Source organism: Saimiri boliviensis, chromosome 17, assembly GCF_048565385.1.
Source record: "Saimiri boliviensis isolate mSaiBol1 chromosome 17, mSaiBol1.pri, whole genome shotgun sequence".
In the NCBI taxonomy this organism is placed as follows: domain Eukaryota; kingdom Metazoa; phylum Chordata; class Mammalia; order Primates; family Cebidae; genus Saimiri; species Saimiri boliviensis.
In genome coordinates, this window is record NC_133465.1 from 45,612,920 (window position 1) to 45,635,301 (window position 22,382).

General features: G+C 50.0%; 1 protein-coding gene and 1 non-coding gene across 2 annotated transcripts; both read left to right on the forward strand.

Annotated features, from left to right (window-relative positions):
* Nucleotides 1-1,530: 1,530 nt before the first annotated feature.
* On the forward strand, nucleotides 1,531-18,483 carry GSDMA (gasdermin A). Its single transcript, XM_039476458.2, has 12 exons — nucleotides 1,531-1,688; nucleotides 4,412-4,630; nucleotides 5,316-5,496; nucleotides 9,475-9,640; nucleotides 11,302-11,398; nucleotides 11,904-11,951; nucleotides 12,367-12,393; nucleotides 13,924-13,944; nucleotides 14,369-14,523; nucleotides 15,001-15,115; nucleotides 17,002-17,075; nucleotides 17,871-18,483. Exons 2-12 carry the CDS (start codon nucleotides 4,417-4,419, stop codon nucleotides 18,111-18,113), a joined length of 1,341 nt encoding a protein of 446 aa, XP_039332392.1. The 5' UTR covers nucleotides 1,531-1,688; nucleotides 4,412-4,416; the 3' UTR covers nucleotides 18,114-18,483.
* LOC120367078 (U1 spliceosomal RNA) lies at nucleotides 10,449-10,604 on the forward strand. Its single transcript, XR_005581570.1, has one exon. It is a non-coding gene; the product is annotated as a U1 spliceosomal RNA (small nuclear RNA).
* Nucleotides 18,484-22,382: the final 3,899 nt, after the last annotated feature.

Below are 22,382 nucleotides of genomic sequence, written 5' to 3' on the forward strand. Positions count from 1 at the left end.
GACACGTGATTCACTGACCACCATTACCTCACCCTACCTACCCTTCCCCCTGCTCTGTACTCAGTAAAAGTCCGAGCGTCCAGGCACTCGGGGCCAAAGGACTCCGTGCCTTGGTTGGCAGTGGACCCCTGGGCCCAAACTCTTTTTTCTCTTTCTTGGTGTCTTGTGTCTTTTATTTCCACAGTTTCTCGTCTCCACACCAGCAGAGAGGGGCTCACAGGACCCTGTAGGGCTGGAGCTGTGGAAGGAGGATGAAGTAACGGATGGCTGCAGTGAGCCATGATCGCACCACTGCACTCCAGCCTGGGTGGCAGAGCGAGGCCCTGTCTTAAAAAGGCGTAGGGTGGAGAAGAAGGGATGTAAACAAAAAGAGAGTGAGCACAGAGGCAGGGGCAAGGCTTGGTTTTGTTCTTTTTTAAGACGTAGAGACGTAGAGAAGAAATATTTGGGAGCATCTGTCATTGGATGAGACTTTGGGGACACAAGTGGAGTGATGACACTTTTAGGGAGTTTTCCTGAGTGTGGAATGGTCTAGTCTCATTCACCACCAGCCCCTCACGAAAACCTTCAGTAAACATGGAATTTACTCTGCACGGCATTCAGGGTTGCGTTTCTTTTTCGATGAGTGATACTGAGAGGGGCCTCCAGGTGGGAACAGAAAGGCTCAGGTGTGTCCGGTTATACCTGCACACATGCACGGCCACATAGCCCAACACTATCAGGGCCTTGCTTCTAAGTCCCTTATTCTGTCCTCTAGGGATGTGGCCGTGTAGGCAAAATTTGAAATTCCTTTAAAATCCCTTCTAGGCAGAGATTTAAGCTAAGAGAAGGACCTGAGTGACCTCTCATGCGACATCTGAAAGCCCACGACAAGCACCCGGGGCTTTTCCACGAATATCGCCGTGCCTCTGCCTACAGATATTCGTATGTGTGTATACAACATTCCGTGAGGAGCAGAGACGAGGAGCATTCAATAACAGAAAACCATTTGGTCTAACTCCTTCTCTGCCTACTCAGACATCTGCTTCTAGCGGTACCAGAGATATGTCCATGCAGCTAAAACAAATGGAGTGAGGCCACGCAACACAGCTGACACGCGCAGGGCTGGAGGGCGGTACGGCAGATGCTCTGCTCTCTGCTGGGGTGCGTGGACAGACAGTACTCCTCATCCCTGTGTCACACCCGCAGACCCTGCCATGAATCCGAGATGCTCCCCAATGACCGTGATGATGACAGAACAGAGACGCCATCCCTGGTCACTCACACTCTCTCTCTCTCTCTCTCTCACACACACACACACACACACACACACACTGCCTCCCTCTGCACCCCTCCCAAAGGCACCTGCCTTCCTCTCCTCTCAGCCCACAAGCCAAACTCCAGCTGCCGCCTCTCTATCAGCCTTGGCTACCCCCACCCACGCTGGCACCTGCCTGGCAGCTCCCCATCCACCCCCTCAGCCCTCAGGAGGCCAGGGCACACGTGGAACAGGTTGATGCTGTTCTCCCGGAAGTGGAGCGGGACGGGGGTGGGGTCACTAGGGCAGGCGGGGTCCCTGGAAGCCTCTGACCCTGCATAAAGCAGCCTGTCCTGGCAAGGGACGGTCATCCTCTCAACCTACGGACCAAGCAAGCCCTAGGCCCTCACCCGAGACCCAGCTGCCGGACAGGACCCAGCCCTCCTCCCAGGTAAGGACTTGATGACAGCAGGAGAGGCAGGGGTGTCCTTGGGACACAGGGAGATGGGTGGACCAAGAAGGGCATGGAGCTCCCCTAGAGTCCAGTGGGATAAGTATGCCGATAGGCCTTGGAAGGGATGGGAGAGGCAGGCCTGTGGGCATCTGTCTGGTGAAGAGGAGGCTGCCGTTGCCCAAGCTCTTCCCAGGTGCACCCAGATGGCGCCAGGAGGTTGTCCTGCCCCGTTCTGGCCTTCCCAGGAATGAGGATTAAAAAAAGAAAAGAAAAAGCTCCTCAAAGCTGGCAGAACAGCCCCACATACCTGTACCGTGCTTCCGGTCCCCTGCTGCCGTGGATGTGGGGTGCCTCCGTGCCAGCTGGTGTGGCCTCTTCCACCCACAGGGATAACTCGGGTGTGCCAATCGGCCAGAGCACCTGGACTCAAACTTCAAAGACAGAGACTTAAGATGTTGATCCTCAGCCTGGGTGCAGTGGCTCACACCTGTAAGCCTAGCACTTTGGGAGGCTGAGGCAGGTGGATCACCTGAGGTCAGGAGTTCGAGACCAGCCTGACCAACATAGAGAAACACCGTCTCTACTGAAAACACAAAAATAGCCAGGCATGGTGGCAGGTGCCTATAATCCCAGCTACTTGAGAGGCTGAGTCAGGAGAATCACTTGAACCCAGGAGGTGGATGGCGAGCCGAGACTGCGCCATTGCACTCCAGCCTGGGCAACAAGAATGAAATTCCGTGTCCAAAAAAAAAAAAATAAACAATGTTGACCCTCAGGCTTTCATGGGCCCCACATTCTCCAGGGTCCTCTCACGTCTCTCGGGGCCATACTCGTTGGTTCTTTCCACACACACTTGCCACGCTCCAACTCCGTGCCAGGAGTGGTATTTGCTGCTGCTGCTGCTGCTGCTGTAGAGGTGACTAAGGCCCATTTCCTGCCCTCTGGGAAGTCACAGGTGAGGAGGTGAGAGGGTCAGGTGAGCAGATCGTAACAACAGGAAGGGCAGGTGTTCGGCAGAGCGCTTTGGGAACACAGGTACAGTCACCAGCTGGCTGGAGGAGTGAGGGAAGAGGTCACAGAAAGTGACCTGAATTGCGTGTTAGAGGACAACTAGGGGTTGTTCAGATTCGGAAGGGGGTATTATTGTAAGCAGAGAGGGCAGAGGGAAAGAACATCGAAATGGCTGGATCCTGGCCAGGTGCAGGGGCTCACGCCTGTAATCCCAGCACTTTGGGAGGCCAAGGAGGGCGGATCACTTAAGATCAGGAGTTTGAGATCAGCATGCCCAACGTGATGAAACCCCGTCTCCATTAAAAATCCAAAAATTAGCCAGGCATGGAAGTACATGCCTGTAGTCCCAGCTACTTGGGAGGCTGAGGCAGGAGAATCACTTGAATCCGAGAGGTGGAGGTTGCAGAGCAGAGATGGCACAACTGCACTCCAGCCTGGGCGACAGTGAGACTCTGTCTCAAAAGAAGAAAAAAAAGTCCGGATGCAGGCATCCCAGGGGCTGTGAGAGGAGAGTGTTTCTACTCATACCTGTGAGCTGGGAGGCACACGCGAGGGAAGACCCGGGGCAGGGAAGTGTCCCCCACACACAGAGGGGGCAACTGGGGCAGGTGAACAGCTCGGCCGCCCAGGTCTTCGCTGCCAGCAGCGCCTCCCTCCCTCCCCTGTGTCCTCAGACCCTGGCTATTGCTAGTCTCTGGAGTGAGGAAGCGTTACTTCCATTGCTAAATAAACGCTCTAGACAAGGCACAGTGGCTCACACCTGTCATCCCAGCACTTCAGGAGGCCGAGGTGGGAGGATCACTTGAGCCAGGAGTTTGAGACCAGCCTGGGAAACATAATAAAACAACAACAACAGCCGGGCGCGGTGGCTCAAGCCTGTAATCCCAGCACTTCGGGAGGCCGAGGCGGGTGGATCACAAGGTCGAGAGATCGAGACCATCCTGGTCAACATGGTGAAACCCCGTCTCTACTAAAAGTGCAAAAAATTAGCTGGGCATGGTGGCGCGTGCCTGTAATCCCAGCTACTCAGGAGGCTGAGGCAGGAGAATTGCCTGAGCCCAGGAGGCGGAGGTTGCGGTGAGCCGAGATCGCGCCATTGCATTCCAGCCTGGGTAACAAGGGCGAAACTCCGTCTCAAAAAAAAAAAAAAAAATTTTAATTTACAAAAAAAAAAAGCATTTTAAAAATTAGCCAAGTGTATGACTGCAGTCTCAGCTACTCAGGAGGCTGAAGCGGGAGGACTGATCAAGCCTTGGTGGTCAAGGCTGCAGTGAGCTGTGATCACGCCACTGCCCTCCAGCCTGGGCAACAGAGTAAGACCCTGTCTCGGAAGACAAGAGAAGGGAAGAGGAGGGGAAGGGAGGGGAGGAGAGCGGGAGGGGAAGGGGGCAGAGGAAAAGGGAGAGGGAAAGAGAGAAAGAGGAAAGAAATGCTCCAGCTGGGCTCCCTGGCAGTGAAGAAAATGAGCGTGGAGTGAGAAAAGGGCCCTTGACAAAGAAAAGGGACGTGTGGCTTTGCTGGCCATCTATGGAACTTTGAGGCAACTGTTTCAACTCGCCAGTCCTAGGTTCGCCATCATAAAAGGCAGACTCTCTTGGTTCTTTCCAGCTATGGCAGGAGACAATCCAGGCATCTCCGCAGGGGCCCAGCCCACGTCCCGGGCTCCTCGGCAGCCGCCTTGACACTCTCCTGTCTCCCCATCTCCACAGAGACCATGACCATGTTTGAAAATGTCACCCGGGCCCTCACCAGACAGCTGAACCCTCGAGGGGACCTGACACCCCTTGACAGCCTCATCGACTTCAAGCGCTTCCATCCCTTCTGCCTGGTGCTGAGGAAGAGGAAGAGCACACTCTTCTGGGGGGCCCGGTATGTCCGCACCGACTACACACTCCTGGATGTGCTTGAACCCGGCAGCTCACCTTCAGGTCAGCCTTGAGCAGGGCCGGGAACGGAGGGATGCTGAGGGGCAGGGGCTGGGCACCTGGTCTGTAAGGAGGACCTCAAAGCTCCCTCTGGCCAGAGGTGGTTAGACATCATCCAGCCCAAAGCTATCATCTGGAGCTGAGGCGGCCAGGAGTCGGGGTACCTCTCAGCTTAGCCTGTTTTTTTTTGTTTGTGTTTGTTTGTTTTTTTTTTTTTTGAGGCAGAGTCTCACTCTATCCCCCAGGTTGAGTGCAGTGGCACAATCTAGGCTCACTGCAACCTCCACCTTCCGAGGTCAAGCGATTCTCCTGCCTCGGCCTCCCAAGTAGCTGAGATTAAAGGCACCTGTCATCACCTCTAGCTAATTTTTGTATTTTTAGTAGAGATGGGGTTTTGCCATGTTGGCCAGGCTGGTCTCAAACTCCTGACCTCAGGTGATCCACCTCCCTCAGCCTCTCAAAGTACTGGGATTGCAGGTGTGAGCCACCATGCCTGGCCTACTCAGTCTCTTTTATTTATTTACTTGTTTGTTTTTATAGAGACAGGGTCTTGCTTTGTTGCCCAGGCTGGTCTCAAACTTCTGGGCTCAAGCAATCCTTCCATCTTGGTCTCCCAAAATGCTGGGATTATAGGCGTGAGTTACCGTGCCCAGCCAGCCCAGCCCCTTTCATCTTTTCCCTCCTGCAGACCCAACAGACACTGGGAATTTTGGCTTTAAGAATATGCTGGACACCCGAGTGGAGGGAGAAGTGGATGTACCAAAGACGGTGAAGGTGAAGGGAACGGCAGGGCTCTCGCAGAACAGCACTCTGGAGGTCCAGACACTCAGTGTGGCTCCCAAGGCCCTGGAGACCTTGCAGCAGGAGAGGTGAGAGTGGGCAGGACCCAGGGGCGACTGGGAGGTGGGTGGGGCAGTGTGTGGAAAGGGTGCTTTGGGCCTTGAGTTGAAAGGTAAGATCCTTGCACTGACCTTTGCCAATGTGGTCACCACATGAGCGCTCTTGAAGGCAACCCTTCCGGCCCATGGCTGCATCTGGGCCATTTCCTAGTCACACCTCCAGGTCTGCCACTGCCTCCAGGACCACCTCCCCACTATCACACACGCGCAGGGAGGACTACGTCCACACCAGCTTGCTGTGTGATCTTGGAAAAGTCACTTTTCTTGGGACCTCAGTTTTTTTTCTGCAAAATGATGGGATTGGATGATCATCTCTAAGGCTCCTTCTAACTCTAAGATTATGCGATACACTAGAAAGAGGAGGGATGGGTCTTAACTGTCCCCAGCTGAGGCCTGAGCACTGTGTTCTGCTCCCATAAATGAAGCCTCCTCCCTGGCCCCAATACACACTAGACACGCCCTTGGGAATGCTGCCCCACAGCACAAGGGTGTGGCAGGTGCCACCTTGATGCTGGGCACCATGGATGTTTGGCTTGACATGGGAACTGGCTTTTAAGTAGTTAAGTAGTGGTTGAAAGACGGAGGTAAGGACTGACAAGGCCAGAAGGAAGGGCTGGGGTAGTCATCCAGCAAGTATTATATAGTAAAGCACTCTACTACGGGCTTCAGTGCACCTAGAACATCTTTGTCCAAGAACCTTGCAATCTAGGAAGGTGAAAATTTAAAAAATCTGTGCAGGCCAGGTGCAGTGGCTCACACGTGAAATCCCAGCACTTTGGGAGGCTGAGGCAGGTGGATCACGAGGTCAGGAGTTCAAGACCAGCCTGACCAACATGGTGAAATCCCGTCTCTACTAAAAATACGAAAATTAACCGGGCATGGTGGCACGTACCTGTAATCCTAGCTACTCAAGAGGCTGAGACAGAAGAATTGCTCGAACCAGGGAGGCAGAGGTTGCAGTGAACCAAGATTGTGCCCCTGCGCTCCAGCCTGGGTAACAGAGCAAGAGTCCATCTCAAAAACAAACAAACAAACAAACAAACACACCTGTGCCACAGTAATTATAGTTATAATCCAAGCCAGGAAGTGGTTAGTGCTGTAGGAATGGTTTGACCGAGTCTTGTGGCAGGTCAAAGGGACTTCTGGCTGGAGAAAGAAGGGAAGATCTCATAGACATGGCAGCCTCTGTTCTGGGCCTTGAAAGATGAGCAGAAATTGGGCATGCAGGGCTGGGAGAAGGGTATTATGAAGGCACACAGGTGAGCAATCTCAACCACCAGGGGCCAGCAGGGCAGGGACAGATGAGGTGTGAGTAGAACGAGCAGGAAATGCAGGATGAACCCAAACTACGGAGGAGCCAAGTGGCAGGTCCAGGAGATTGAATTGTTCTGTAGGCATCAGGAAGACCCTGAAAATGCTCGGATGTGTCCCATGACTAATCCAGCCAGATGGAGGAAGTGTGTCAGACGGGGGAAGAAGACAGTGGTTTGAAGCAGTCAGACCAGGAAAGATACTGTTCTTTTTTTTTTTTTTTTTTTTGAGACAGAGTGTTGCCCTGTCACCCAGGCCAGAGCACAGTGGTGCAATCTTGGCTCACCATAACCTCCGCCTCCCTGGTTCAAGCGAATCTCCTGCCTCAGCCTCCAGAGTAGCTGGAATTGCAAATGCCTGTCACCACACCCAGCATATTTTTGTATTTTTGGAAGACACGGGGTTTCAGCACGTTAGCCAGGCTGGTCTTAAACTCCTGACCTCAGGTGATCCACCCACCTCGGCTTCCCAAAGTGCTGGGATTACAGGTGTGAGTCGCCGCGCCCAGCCAAGACACTGTTGATTCTATCCCATGAGCGGTGTAAACTGAAGACCCGAGCTGAGGAAGGGCAATAGGAGTGAAGAGGAAGGAATGGAGCAGGGCATATTAGCAAGGGCAATAGAATGGCCTGGGCTTGGTAGCTGACTGCAGGATGACGGAAAGGGTTTTGTCAAAGGTGACTGTGAGATTTGACTCAGGTTGTGATGTTCCAGGACATTAAAGATACCATTACCAGTGACAAACAGGAAGACAGAGGTTAGTGGTAATTTGGAGATTGTGAGTTCCTTTTGGATGTTTTGAGTTTCTGGCTCTGCTGAGACATCAGCTGAGAATGTTTACCAGGTGGCTGGAAATAAGGCCCGTGAGCTCAGGAGACAGGTCAAGGTGAAGATAGACACGGGGTCATCAGCTATATAAAGAGTAAAACTATAGGGGCCAAGGAAGGAGGTTCACTCCTATCATCCCAGCACTTTGGGTAGCTGAGGCAGGAGAACTCCTTGAGCCCAGGAGTTCGAACCAGCCTAGGCAGGATAATGAAACCCTCATCTCTAAAAAAAAAAAATGCAAATATTAGCCGGGCATGGTGGTGTGCCTATAGTCCTAGCTACTGAGGAGGTTGAGGCAAGAAGATCACTTGAGCCCAGGAGTTCAAGGCTGCAGTGAGTTACGATCGAGCCACTGCACTTCAGCCTGGGCAACAGAGTGAGACCTTAAAAAAGAAAGAAAGAAAACACTATAGGAGTGAGTTGGGCATTTCAGAGGGAGTTGAGAAAACAGGACTGAGAACAGAATCTTACAGAACATAAAATTGTAGAGAACCAAATAAAATGGAAAATGAGGTGCAGACAGAATGGGTAAGATTTAGAAGCTAGAAGCACTGGAGTTGAACCAGAGCGGTACAGCGTGACTGGAAGCCAAGGGAAGCCAGCGTCGCTCTGAGGGTTGGACAGCAGGATTGAGTATTGCAGAGTTAGGCAAGGTCATTGAGACTGATAGGTAAGAGGTCATTGTAATCTCAGCTGAGAAAGAAATAGAAGGCAAATTATAAAGCATGTAGGCAGACTAGGGCCAGGTGCACTGGCTCACACCTGTAATCCTGGGAGGCCGAGGCAGGCGGATCACAAGGTCAGGAGATCGAGACCATCCTGGCTAACATGGTGAAGCCCTGTCTCTACTAAAGATACAAAAAAGTAGCCAGGCATGGTGGCATGCTCCTGGAGCCCCAGTTACTCGGAAGGCTGAGGCTGGAGTGAGCCAAGATCACGACCCTGGATTCCAGCCTGGCGACACAGCAAGACTCCATCTAAGAAAGAAAGAAAGGAAGGAAGGAAGGTAGGCAAGCAAGCAAGAGAGAAAGAAGAAAAGAAAAAGAAAGAAAGAGAATTTAGGTGGACTGAGCACGGTGGCCCACATCCATAATCCCAGCTATTCAGGAGGCTGAGGCAAGAGAATCACTTGAACCCGGGAGGCAGAGGTGGCAGTGAGCCAAGATCATGCCACTGCACTCCAGTCTAGGCCACAGAATGAGTGAGAATCTAAAAAAAAAAAGAAGAAGAATTTAGGAGTAAGGGTGGGCATATCTTTTGAAATATTTGCCAATGAAATGAGGGGGAAAATAGGGTAGTAATTTGAGAGAGCAGCATGATCAAAGCAAACAAATTTGTTAGGATCCAGACACGTGTATATATGGAAGCAGACAGAAGGAGCAAGTGGAGAAGAGAAACTGGTGTTAACAAGAGAGCATAAGACATGGAGAGGAAGGGTTCCAGAGAGATGAATGGGGAGGAAACAGGGAAGCATCTACCCCCGAACCAGAGGAAAAGGGGGTAAGAAGCACCTGAGAAGCCCTATTCCCAGCAAGGTGCTGGCCCAGATAATTACCCAGTTTATCTCTGAGCAACCCAGGATGTCAGCATCATTATACTCATTTCAGAGATGAGGCAACTAAGACTCAGAGACGCTGCCCTGCCAGTAAACAGGAGATCTGGGTTTTGCCCTCAGCCCTGGTCCAGAGTCCTCACTCCTTCTCTGCCACCACAATGTCTAGCTCCTGGGAATGACAGAAGAAAAGAGGAGAGCATGGCACAGGCAGGAAGAAGCTCTGAACGGGTTCCCTTATGTTTCTCCTGCCACAGGAAGCTGGCAGCAGATCACCCATTCCTGAAAGAGGTTCGAGATCAAGGCGAGAACCTGTATGTGGTGATGGAGGTGGTGGAGACGGTGCAGGAGGTCACACTGGAGCGAGCTGGCAAGGCAGAGGCCTGCTTCTCCCTCCCCTTCTTCTCCCCACTGGGGCTACAGGTTTGATTCAAACACATACACACACACACACACACACACACACACACACACTCACTCACACTCACACTCACACATACACATTTACATTCAGCCCCTGACTAGAGGTTTCATTAGCTTTGCCTGATCAGTGCCCACCCAGGATGCTGAAAAGGACCACTCCTTCCCCTGGCTCTTCAAGATCCAAACCCCAGACACACGCTCCCTCCCTGGTCACTGGCACCCAGTGAGGGCAGATCCCTGTGCCAGATGCCACAGGGAACTACTGGGGAAGGGGAAAGTCCCATTCATAGATTTTCCCTCATGGTGCTCCCAATCCAAAGAGGAGACATCCTTGCTCTCAGAAAGTTCTCTGGCTCATAGAGGAGACACAGAGGTTAAAGCCCAGAGAACACAGGCTTGGAAAAGTCAGTGGAAATAGGAATGCTCCACATACCTCTACCTATTGCATCTAAATATTCAGGGGATGATTTGGGATTTGGAGCTGGGAATAGAGGTTAGTCATGGAAGGCTTCCTGTAAGAGGTAAGCATGGGGCAGATGACAAAGAGGAAGAAGGAGCCAGGGCTTGGATGGAAGCTCTAGGGTGATGTGCAGGCAGGAGATGGAGCAGGTTGGCCTGGTTCCCTTCATGCATCTGAAGCAGGAAGAGAGATACATGTTGCTAGAGGGAAAATCAGCAGAGCCAGGCGCGATGGCTCAGGTCTGTAATCCCAGCACTTTGGGAGGCTGAGGTGGATCACGAGGTCAAGGGATCGAGACCATCCTGGCCAACATGGTGAAACCTCATCTCTACTAAACATACAAAAATTATACTTACCTGGCAGGGGAGATACCATGATCACCAAGGTGGTTTTCCCAGGGCGAGGCTGTGCACTCCAGATGTGCGGATCCCTGCAATCTCCCCAAATGTGTGAAACTGGAGCATAATTTGTGATAGTGGGGGACTGCATTCGCGCTTTCCCCGATTAACAAAAAAATACAAAAAATTAGTCGGTGTGGTGGTGCAAACCTGTAGTTTCAGCTACTCGGGAGGCTGAGGCAGGAGAATGGCTTGAACCCGGAGGCGGAGGTTGCAGTGAGCCAAGATGGCACCACTGCACTCACTCCAGCCTGGGCTACAGAGCAAGACTCCATCTCAATCTAAAAAAAAAAAAAAAAAAAAAAGGCCGGGCGTGGTGGCTCAAGCCTGTAATCCCAGCACTTTGGGAGGCCGAGGCGGGTGGATCACGAGGTCGAGAGATCGAGACCATCCTGGTCAACATGGTGAAACCCCGTCTCTACTAAAAATACAAAAAATTAGCTGGGCATGGTGGCGTGTGCCTGTAATCCCAGCTACTCAGGAGGCTGAGGCAGGAGAATTGCCTGAACCCAGGAGGCGGAGGTTGCCGCGAGCCGAGATCGCGCCATTGCACACCAGCCTGGGCTACAGAGCAAGACTCCATCTCAATTTAAAAAAAAAAAAAAGGAAAATCAGCAGAAATGAGGGCAAGGGCTTTGAAGTCCTTCCTCAGAGTCCAGGCAGACCAGGGACCCCACTGAAGGCTTCCAACTTATCTCCCTGAAGGCTGTCAGCCCTGACCCCGCATCTCCCCCAACACACACTCCCAATATCTCATACTTAAGATCTCCAGAGATTCACAAACTCTCATCATCTAATTCTAGGGATCTGTAAACCACAAGGAGGCTGTAACCATCCCCAAGGGCTGCGTCCTGGCTTTTCGAGTGAGACAGCTGATGGTCAAAGGCAAAGATGAGTGGGGTGAGCAGAGACCCACATGTTCTCCCCGCAAGACGAGAATTACCTGCACCAATACTGAGGCACCCTGGTCCCCTCTTGTGGAAACGTCAGAGAATGAGCAGGGGCGTGTGTTGTACTGTGATCCAACTGCAGCCGTGGAGGCTGCTCTGGAGAGAGGGGTGAAGAGGCTCCTGGGTTCTGAGCATCTCCTGGGTGCTGGGCACTGTGGTCACTGGGGGAGGGGGTACAAAGATGAACAGGCATCGCCTCTGCTCTCAAGACGTCGGTGGCCAAAGGAGGAAACAGACAGAGACTGAATGGAAGGTAGAAAGTAGTGTTATCACAGTAGAGAATTTATCAAGGAAGAAAAGATTACTTCCAGCAAGGGAGGCTGAGGCAGGGAATTAGATTAAGCATTCGGGGCACAAAGTCTTAGTACTTAGCAGAGCCCTTTGGCTTGAGACTGGAGAAGGAATTGTGGGGCAGCTGGTAAGAGTCCCCCTGCCCTCCCTCTTGCCCTTCACAGATATTCCACATATCTGCAACGATAGCATGCAAACCTTCCCTCCTGGAGGTAAGTGAAATTCCTTACGGGCTTCCCACATCTTCTGCCCTACCCCTGACATTATCTGCTAAAAATCCTCCACCCTCTCCTAGCTTATACTATAATCCCCCAAGGTGCCTCTGCTTTTGTTTCCCAAGTCCCTAAAAATACCCAGCCTCAACTTCAGGAAAGAGAGATAGATATGTATAAATACTGCCCCAGAGAGATGCAGAAACCGACAGAGACCGGAAGGCACAGTCAGCAGCAGAATAAGGCTGGGAGACAAGTGTGTTCCCAAATTTCGGGGGTGGATGAGCTAACATCATCTCCACGTGTTCTTATAATGATAACTGATTTAAAAAAAAAAAACCTGCCTTGACAACTGCTTCAGATGAAAAGGCAGAAATGGGTTTGTGCTGACAGATGTGCAATTTTCTGTCTTCAGGAAAGTCAGGAGAGGAGAAGGTCATCCGTAAGTGTTTTCTTTCATTCTACTGAAACTTTCTTGACTCAGAATTTTAAAACTCCAATCTTTTCCTTTCCTTCTCATGAGACTGATGGAAATGGCAGAGCAAGTCTCAGAAAATAATTGTCCCCCAAACATGGCAGAAATTCCAATAGCTTGGGAAAAAGCAGTGGAAAGGGGGAGTCTTTGGACCAGATGCCCAGGTGGTCTGATGCCTGAAACCTTTGTCCTCAAGAGGCTTAGTAGCAGCCAGGCACAGTGACTCACGCCTATAATCCCAGCACTTTGGGAGGCTGAGGCAGGAGAATCCCTTGAGCTCAGGAATTCGAGACCAGCCTGGGCAACATAGTGAGACCAGACCCTGTCTCTATTTAAAAAAAAAAAAAAAAAAAAAAAATTGTGCCCACACTGGAGTTCAATGGCGAGCTCTTGGCTCACTGCAACATCTGCCTCCCAGGTTCAAGCAATTGTCCTGCCTCAGACTCCCAAGTATCTGGAATTACAGGCACCTACCACCATGCCCCACTAATTTTTTGTATTTTTAGTAGAGATGGGGTTTCACCATGTTGGTCAGGCTCGTCTCAAACTCCTGACCTCAGGTGATCTGCACACCTTGAACTCCCAAAGTGCTGGGATTTCAGGTGTGAGCCACTGTGCCTGGAGTTAAAAAAAAAATACTGAAGCAGATGTTTCTTAAAAAAAAAAAAAAAAAATGGCCGGGCGCAGTGGCTCAAACCTGTAATCCCAGTACTTTGGGAGGCCGAGGCGGGTGGATCACGAGGTCCAGAGATCAAGACCATCCTGGTCAACATGGTGAAACCCCGTCTCTACTAAAAATACAAAAAATTAGCTGGGCATGGTGGCGCGTGCCTGTAATCCCAGCTACTCAGGAGGCTGAGGCAGGAGAATTGCCTGAACCCAGGAGGCGGAGGTTGTGGTGAGCCGAGATCGCGCCATTGGACTCCAGCCTGGGTAACAAGAGTGAAACTCCGCCTCAAAAAAAAAAAAAAAAAAAAAATTTTGGCCAGATGCAGTGGCTCACACCTGTAATCCCAGTACTTTGGGAGGCCAAGATGACCAGATCACAAGGTCAGGAGTTCAAGACCAGCCTGGCCAACATGGTGAAACCCCCATTAGTTGAGTATGGTGGCACATGCCTGTAGTCCCAGTTACTCAGGAGGCTGAGGCAAAAGAATCCCTTCAACCTGGGAGCAGAGGTTGCAGTGAGCCAAGACTGCACCACTGCACTCCAGCCTGGATGACAGAGCAAGACTCTGTCTCAAAAAAAAAAAAATTTTTTTTAAGAGTCTTAGTAGCTATAACCTGCTACACACACATATGCACCTCGGTCACCCAGCACCTGGGGCCAAAGCCACTGAGTCACAGTAACACCAGGAACGAGGTGGCTGGGATCTCCCAGGAGACAGGCAGGATGTATTTCCTCATCTTCCTTAGTGTCTCATCCCCTGGTATGGCTGCCATTCTGAAGGACTGCATTCTTATCTTTTTTTTTTTTTTTTTTTCTTATTTTCTCAGTTATCCAGGCATCCGATGCTGGTAAGCAACTTTGTTTCTCTCAAGACTTTGGCATGGAGGTAGCATTAGGGTAGAGAGAGGAGAAGGCCAAGTCATTCTTCTTTGTCAACTAACTCATGAGAAGGGAATACAGACCTTCTTTCTCTACTTTTGGCTGGAATCTTAGAGAAAGAGAAGTCAATTGTGTACTGATGTGGGATGTGGCCTGGGATATCGGGAAAATTCACTGTTGGGTTAGATGACAGCATGAGTCCTGGTCCACCTTCTCGCCCAACCCTCAGGCCGGGGCTGGCGGATACCCCTGCAACCACATTCCTTGGTAAAGAAAAAAGGGGCCAGGCTCAAGCTGGGGGGTAGGGCATGGGAACCTAAAGGGGGTGAGCGTGGGAGCCCTGCAGGGAGAATGCTTACTGGAGGGCTGTGTGCCCCATTACTGTCCCCACAGGGGATGTACATGAAGGCTTCAGGACACTAAAAGAAGAAGTTCAGAGAGAGACCCAACAGGTGGAGAAGCTGAGCCGAGTCGGCCAAAGCTCCCTGCTCAGCTCCCTCAACAAACTTCTAGGGAAGAAAAAGGAGTTACAAGACCTCGAGCTGGCGGTGAGGACCCAGTGGAAGTGGGGAAGGGTGGGCGAAGGCACATTTTGGTAAAGGTTTGGTGGGGGCGGGTATTGCAGCAGGTGGGGAGATCTGACAGTGGCAGGAGGTGGCCAGTGGCCAGGGGAGTCCATCGTAGATCCTTCCCCAAGGCCGGCCACGTGCCCTCCGGCTGTCAGCCCACTGCTCCTTCCTTTTTTTTTTCCCTGGGAAAGGGCAAACATGCTCCCTCTGATGGCCAGAGGGTAGGAGGCAGGCCAGAGGGCTGTCTGCGGGAGGGGCTGGAACCTTCCCTTTCCAGAGTCGAAAACTCAGGGACCAGGGAACCCAGGAGTCCAGTACTCTCCAGGACTTGAGGCCTTGAAAAAGACATGGGGAAATGGGAGAGAGTTCACGCCTGTCAGTGGATTATTACGTGCTGGGCCCTGGGTTGGGACCTTTCCTATGTTATCTTCAATAGTCGCCCACCTTCCCCCACAGCTTGAAGGGGCTCTAGACAAGGGACATGAAGTGACCCTGGAGGCACTCCCAGGAGATGTCCTGCTATCAAAGGAGGCCGTGGGTGCCATCCTCTATTTTGTTGGAGCCCTAACAGGTAAGTGGGGAATAAGGTCTTCATTTATAGACCTTTTCAGTGATAGGAATGAGTCACTTGGATCAATTCCCAAATGGATGAATAAATAAATGAATGAATGACAAATTATACCATAGTTAAGTAGTTTATACCTACATTTTAATAAATTCGTTTCATGGCCAGGCATGGTGGCTCACATCTATAATCCCAGCACTTTGGGAGGCTGAAGCAGGTGGATCATCTGAGGTCAAGAGTTCAAGACCAGCCTGGCCAAAATGGTGAAACCCTATCTCTATTAAAAATACACAAATTAGCCCGGTGTGGTGGTCAGTGCCTATAATCCCAGCTACTTGGAAGGCTGAGGTGGGAGAATTGCTTGAACCCAGGAGGGGTAGGTTGCAGTGAGCCGAGATTATTCCACTGCACCCCAGCCTGGGCAATAAAGTGAGGTTCCGTCAAGAAAAAATTGGGGCCAGGCACGGTGGCTCATGCCTGTAATCCCAGCACTTTCGGAGGCCGAGGCAGGGGGATCACAAGGTCAGGAGATCGAGACCATCCTGGCCAACATGGTGAAACCCCATCTCTACTTTAAATTTAAATACAAAAATTACCTACGTATGGTGGCACATGCCTGTAATCTCAGCTACTTGGGAAGCTGAGGCACACGAATCACTTGAATCCAGGAGGCAGAGGTTGCAGTGAGCTGAGATCACACCACTGAACTCCAGCCTGGCAGCAGAGTAAGACTCCGTCTAAAAAAAAAAAAAAAAAAAAAAAAAAAAAATTGGTTTCATTCCTAAGTATTCACTTGGTCACGCTGGATGGTCTGAAAAGAGAGCCTAGTCTTGCTAATAGAGGTTGAATAATCCTAGTTTTATCAGCCACATATTTAAAATTTCTGCATATAGCTAAGCTCATCACTTCTATCATGATACCTGTTAGATTTAATTTCAGGGAGTAACATTTTCTGATCTTGATCCTAAAAGCGCTTCTTCCCTCCACATTTTCTAGTTTTTCACTTAGAAAAACTCTGTGATCCGGCTGGGTGCGGTGGCTTATGCCTGTAACCTCAGCACTTTAGGAGGCCAAGGCGGGTAGATCACGAGGTCAGGAGTTCAAGACCAGCCTGACCAACATGGTGAAACCACATCTCTACTAAAAATACAAAAATTAACTGGGTGTGGTGGCACATGCCTGTAATCCCAGCTGCTCAGGAGGCTGAGACAGGAAAATTGATTGAACCTGGGAGGTGGAGGTTGCAATGAGCCAAGATAGCGCCATTGCACTCCAGCCTGGGTGACAGAGCAAGACTCTTGTCTCAAAAAAAAAAAAAAAAAACAAAACTCTGTGATCCTTCAGATGTAAGCTGAAATGTTTGTTCCCTTAAGAAGCCTGCCCTCTGCCGGGCACGGTGGCTCAAGCCTGTAATCCCAGCACTTTGGGAGGCCGAGGCGGGTGGATCACGAGGTCGAGAGTTCGAGACCATCCTGGTCGACATGGTGAAACCCCGTCTCTACTAAAAATACAAAAAATCAGCTGGGCATGGTGGCGTGTGCCTGTAATCCCAGCTGCTCAGGAGGCTGAGGCAGGAGAATTGCCTGAATCCAGGAGGCGGAGGTTGCGGTGAGCCGAGATGGTGCCATTGCACTCCAGCCTGGGTAACAAGAGCGAAACTCCGTCTCAAAAAAAAAAAAAAAAAAAAAAAAAAGAAGCCTGCCCTCCAAGACCTTGCCAACTCCAAGACCAAAGTGGACCCCTCAGCTATGGCTCCCTTAACACCTGTATTGTAATTACATACAATGAATGAATGCTGAAATTCTGGAAGTGCACTCTTTGGAGTCTGTAGTCCCCTCTGCACCAGTGACACATATCTTTCTCTGTTTTTGTTTTTGTTTTTGTTTCTCCAGAGCTAAGTGAAGCCCAACAGAAGCTGCTGGTAAAATCTATGGAGAAAAAGATCCTACCCGTGCAGCTAAAGCTGGTGAGAGAAAAACAGCAGATGCTGGGGAGAGTCTGGGAGTAGCTGGAGCCCACGGAGATGTGATTTCCCCTAAGGATGGAGCCATTCTGGAGGACCCTCGACTTATCCCAGGGGCTTATGCTCACTCCTCCTTTCTCTCTATATTTCTTCTTGTTATTTCACAACAAGCACTAGAAGACTGAATTTCTGGGCAATGATCTGGGTTTATCAGCCTGATCTTGGGAGAACAGACAGAAACTGTGGCCTTGCTTATTCATAGCCAAATGTTGTGAGCAATTTTTGTTTGTTTGTTTTTGAGAAGGAGTTTTGCTCTTTCTATTGTTTCCCAGGCTGGAGTGCAATGGTGCGATCTCAGCTCACCACAACCTCCACCTCCCGGATTCAAGCGATTCTCCTGCCTCAGCCTCCCAAGTAGCTGAGATTACAGCCATGTGCCACCACACCCAGCTAATTTTGTATTTTTAGTAGAGATGGGGTTTCTCCATGTTGGTCAGGTTGCTCAAACATCCAACCTCAGGTGATCCACCCACCTCGGCCTCCCAGAGTGCTGGGATTACAGGCGTGATCCACCATGCCCAGCCGTGAGCAAATTTTTAATGTATCTAAGTCTGTCTCGATTTGTTCCTCTGTAAAATGGGGCTATAAAACGTGCTGCCCTGACCCAGATGGGGTTGTAATGTAAGGTAAAGTAAGGGATTCTAATAAGGGGAAATGTAACCTTCTTGGGATTTCTGTGAGTTAGAAGGAGAGAGGTTTCCAGTTCTTTTCTTTTCATGCTGTTTTGGTTCCCTCCAGGTGGAGAGCACGATGGAACAGAACTTCCTGCAGGATAAAGACGGTGTCTTCCCCCTGCAACCCGAGCTGCTCTCCTCCCTTGGGGACGAGGAGCTGACTCTCACGGAGGCCCTAGTTGGGCTGAGCGGCCTGGAAGTGCAGAGATCGGGCCCCCAGTACATGTGGGACCCAGACACCCTCCCTCGCCTCTGTGCTCTTTATGCCAGCCTCTCCCTGCTTCAGCAGCTGAGCAAGGCCTCCTAATTTGCCCTTTCCATTTGCCTTATGCTTCCCTAATGCCTTCCCAATCTCATGGTGCTGTGTCCTTAAGGGCATTTCAGAGCCATCAGCGGAAGACAACTGAAATCTTAGCTGTTCACCCAGAATAACCAATATCCACCTGCCCAACCATCTATCACCCCCTACTCCTCCAGCTCTGCAACCCATTAGCCCAACTGCTGATGCTTAAATTTTCTAGAAGAAGCACTCAACTTTCAAAACTATGAGCCGTTTCAGCATTACCGAAAACAAAGATCAATTAATTTTCTATCCTAATCCCGCCTACTTATACTTCAAAAAAAAAAAAAACAACAAGTTTTACTGGAATTAATGGAAAATATTATGTCAATCTTAGGATGATATGTCTTCTGGTGTTTTTCTTTAAAGAACTGATCATATAGAAATTCTTAATTTGTGCCAGAAAAAGAAATGATTGTTGTACTGTGCACAGATCATATGTACTTGAATACTCTACACCGTCCTCAGGCTAGCTGGAAAATGCTCACAGGGTATACAGTGGGGAATCTAGATTATTATTTTTTTTTCTGTTCAATTAGTTTTCTTTCTCTTTTTTTGAGACAGAGTCTCACTCTGTCACCCAGGCTGGCGTGCAGAGGCACGATCTCGGCTCACTGCAACCTCCGCCTCCCAAGTTCAAGCAATTCTCCTGCCTCAGCCTCCTGAGTAGCTGAGATTATAGGTGCAAGCCACCACATCTGGCTAATTTTTGTATTTTTAGTAGAGATAGGGTTTCACCATGTTGATCAGGCTGGACTCAAACTGCTGACCTCATGATCCGCCTGTCTCGGCCTCCCAAAGTGCTGGGATTATAGTCGTGAGCCACCGTGCCTGGCCTCAATTAGTTTTCTTTAATGAAATTTAGATTCTAAAGTGAGAAGATATCAAAGCAGTTTGTCTTCAAAGAAGAACATTTGGGGGTCCCCTAGCTCTAGGTTGAGGGAAAGACCCAGAGATAGGTAGTAGAAGCCCAAAACAAAAATAAGATGAATTTCAAGTTTATTGAACAGAAAATGCAGATGGGCCTTTAAAAAAGGAGGGGGGGTAACCCAAGAATAAGACTAACCCAAAACTTAAAAACTAAATTGTGATATTGTTTCACTGTTCTCTGTTCTGCCCTGAAATTTAGGGTTCTTGTAGGAGGAAGTACTGTGGGTAGGCTTTGCATATGGACCTGCTACTAATATGGATATTACAGTCTCATCAAACTGTTGGGTTGATATCTTCCTCCTCCACCTAAAAGCTGGGTTTGAACATCTTTCACCAACCTTTTTTTTTGTTGAGATGGAGTCTTGCTCTGTTGCCCAGGCTGGAGTGCAGTGGCGAGATCTCAGCTCACTGTAACCTCTGCCTCCTGAGTTCAAGCAATTCTCGGCCTCAGCCTCCCAAGTAGCTGGGATTATAGGCATGCACCACCACGTTCGCTAATTTTTGTATTTTTAGTAGAGACAGGGGTTCATCATGTTGGTCAGGCTGGTCTTGAACTCCTGACCTGGTAATCCACCTGCCTCGGCGTCCCAAAGTGCTGAGATTACAGGCACCCGGCCTACCAACCTCTTTAAATCAGTTTTAGGATCGCACGCAGTGTCTCACGCCTGCAATCCCAGCACTTTGGGAGGCCAATGCGGGCAGATCGCTTGAATCCAGGAGTTCGACACCAGCCTGGGCAACATGGTGAAACCCCATCTCTATAAAATATGCAAAAAATTAGCCAGGCATGGTGGCATGTATCTGTGGTCCCAGCTACTTGGGAGGCTGAGGTGGATCACTTGAGCCTGGAAGGCTAAGGCTGCAGTTAGCCAAGATAGTACCACTGCACTCCAGCCTGGGTGACAGAGCAAGATCCTGTCTCAAAAAGTAAAATTACTTTTTTTTTTTTTTTTAAACAGAGTTTCGCTCTTGTTACCCAGGCTGGAGTGCAATGGCGCAATCTCGGCTCACTGCAACCTCCGCCTCCTGGGTTCAGGCAATTCTCCTGCCTCAGCCTCCTGAGTAGCTGGGATTACAGGCATACGCCACCATGCCCAGCTAATTTTTAGTAGAGATGGGGTTTCACCATGTTGACCAGGATGGCCTCGATCTCTTGACCTTGTGATCCACCCGCCTCAGCCTCCCAAAGTGCTGGGATTACAGGCGTGAGCCACTGCGCCCAGCAAAATAATTTTTTAAAAAGTAGTTTATGAGTGCAGCTCATGCCTATAATCCAGCACTTTGCAAGGCTGAGTCTGCGGATCACCTGAGTTTGGGAATTCGAGACCAGCCTACCCAACATGGTGAAGCCCTGTCTCTACTAAAAATAAAAAAATAAAAAAAGTTTTTAAATAGCTGGACATGGTGGCTCGCACCTGTAGTCTCAGCTACTCAGGAGGAAGAGACAGGAGGATCGCTTGAACCCCAGAGTGGGAGGTTGCAGTGAGCCAAGATAATGCCACTGCACTCCAGCCTAGGCAACAGAGCAAGATTCTGTTAAAAAAAAAAAAAAAAAGTTTTATGAGTGGAATAGTTTCTCTAAGGATTTTGGTCCCAGGAGTCATACTCTCCCCCAGCATCTTAGCTGCCCCCTGCCCAGGCTGGTTCCCTCATCCACCAAGAATTCATGACCAACTGCCAGAAGCTTTGTGTTATGTCGCCATCCTCCCCGATCCTGGGCACCTTCCAAAGCCTCACTCTATTGCTCATGGATATACCAGGTTGTTATGTGCTGACTTGGTTGTTTTCTCTGTGTGATGTAAACTTAATAGATGTGAGCTAGCACCCAAACTATCCAGAAGAGTAACTCCTTTGATTGTTAAGGATAAACAAAACTCATCTGTTTTCTTCCTTACATTCTCACCCACCTTCAGTTGCAGATACGGTGTTATGAAGAAGAGTTTCTAATGAGTTTATTCCAATGATGATTCAAAACTCCTGTTATCCATCCCTCTCCAGCCCTGGACGGTGAGAGGACAGTTGAGGAGGAACTGGTCAAGGCATGTGCCCTCAAACTAGAGCACATATCTTTCCAGTTAGCAAGTGGCTGTTTAATGCAAGGAACATCCTGCAATCCTATGAAAGATACAAAAGAGGCTGGGCGCGGTGGCTCACGCCTGTAATCCCAGCACTTTGGGAGGCCAAGGCAGGTGGATCACCTGAAGTCAGGAGTTTGAGACCAGCCTGACCAACATGGTGAAACACCATCTTAAAAAAAAAAAGACAAGTAGGCTATCTTTTATATATGTAAAGGAGGAGGAGGTCAAAACATATTTCCTGCCTTCTGGGTTCTGGGTCCTTACAAGGGCTAGATTGTCTTGTAGGGACCGACAAAGGTCTAAAACTCAGGACTTCCACTTATGGGAGAGAGAAAAGTTTCAAGACAGAGAGTTTGTGTTTTCTGTTCTAAGAAACTAGGACCTGAATTTTCCACCTGGTTTCACCTTCCCTGCAGAACCAGTGGGCGAGTCCTTTGAAAAATAAGTGGGTAGGATTTCTGGTCCAATTTGCTTTCCCTTAGGTACACCACTGGGTAAACCATCATTCTCTCCTTAGGCACACCATTATTCTGTCCCCCATTTCACAATGTCAGCAATGTCAGTCTGGACGTATAAAAGTCCTCTCAATGGGCTCCCTAAAGCGCCTGCCTGCCAGTAGGGGCTCCCACCCTCTTTCCTTAACCCTCCCAATCCACCGCAGCCCAGAGCACAGTGTCTGGTTATTTAACAATCTGACTCCCGGTACACTACATTCTTGAGCTGTTTTTCACCCCGTGTGCTAGTCCTGGGCCGTGCATAGGGTAGACCCCCATATTTAATTAAACTGGAGTGATTCTACGCAATTGTACGCTCCCACCTATCGGCACTCCCAGCCTGCAGAAATTGTATGCCTTATCTTCAGCAGTAAACTAAAATCTAGCCAAGGAAGTCCGGATCCCATAGGGTTCTTTCTACTCTCCAGTTCGGTTTATTTTAAGCCCAACAGCCCCTAGCTTCACGTCCTTCCTTCGCAGCCTTCTTTCCCTCCCTCCAGCCGCAGGCACCCGGCAGCCGTAGAAATCAAACCTCGCGGATCTGGAAGGAGACGGCCGACCGCGGAAAACTGAGCAAACTTGAGCGCAAAACCCGCCCGGCAACTCGTGACGTCATCTCGCCCCGCGCTCGGATAGGCTGTACCTACTCCACGCTGGTTGAGGGGCTCTTAAAGTCCTTTGTAACCCAGATTGGAGCCCAAGGTGACCTCTCGTGGAAGCGGACAGAAATGCAG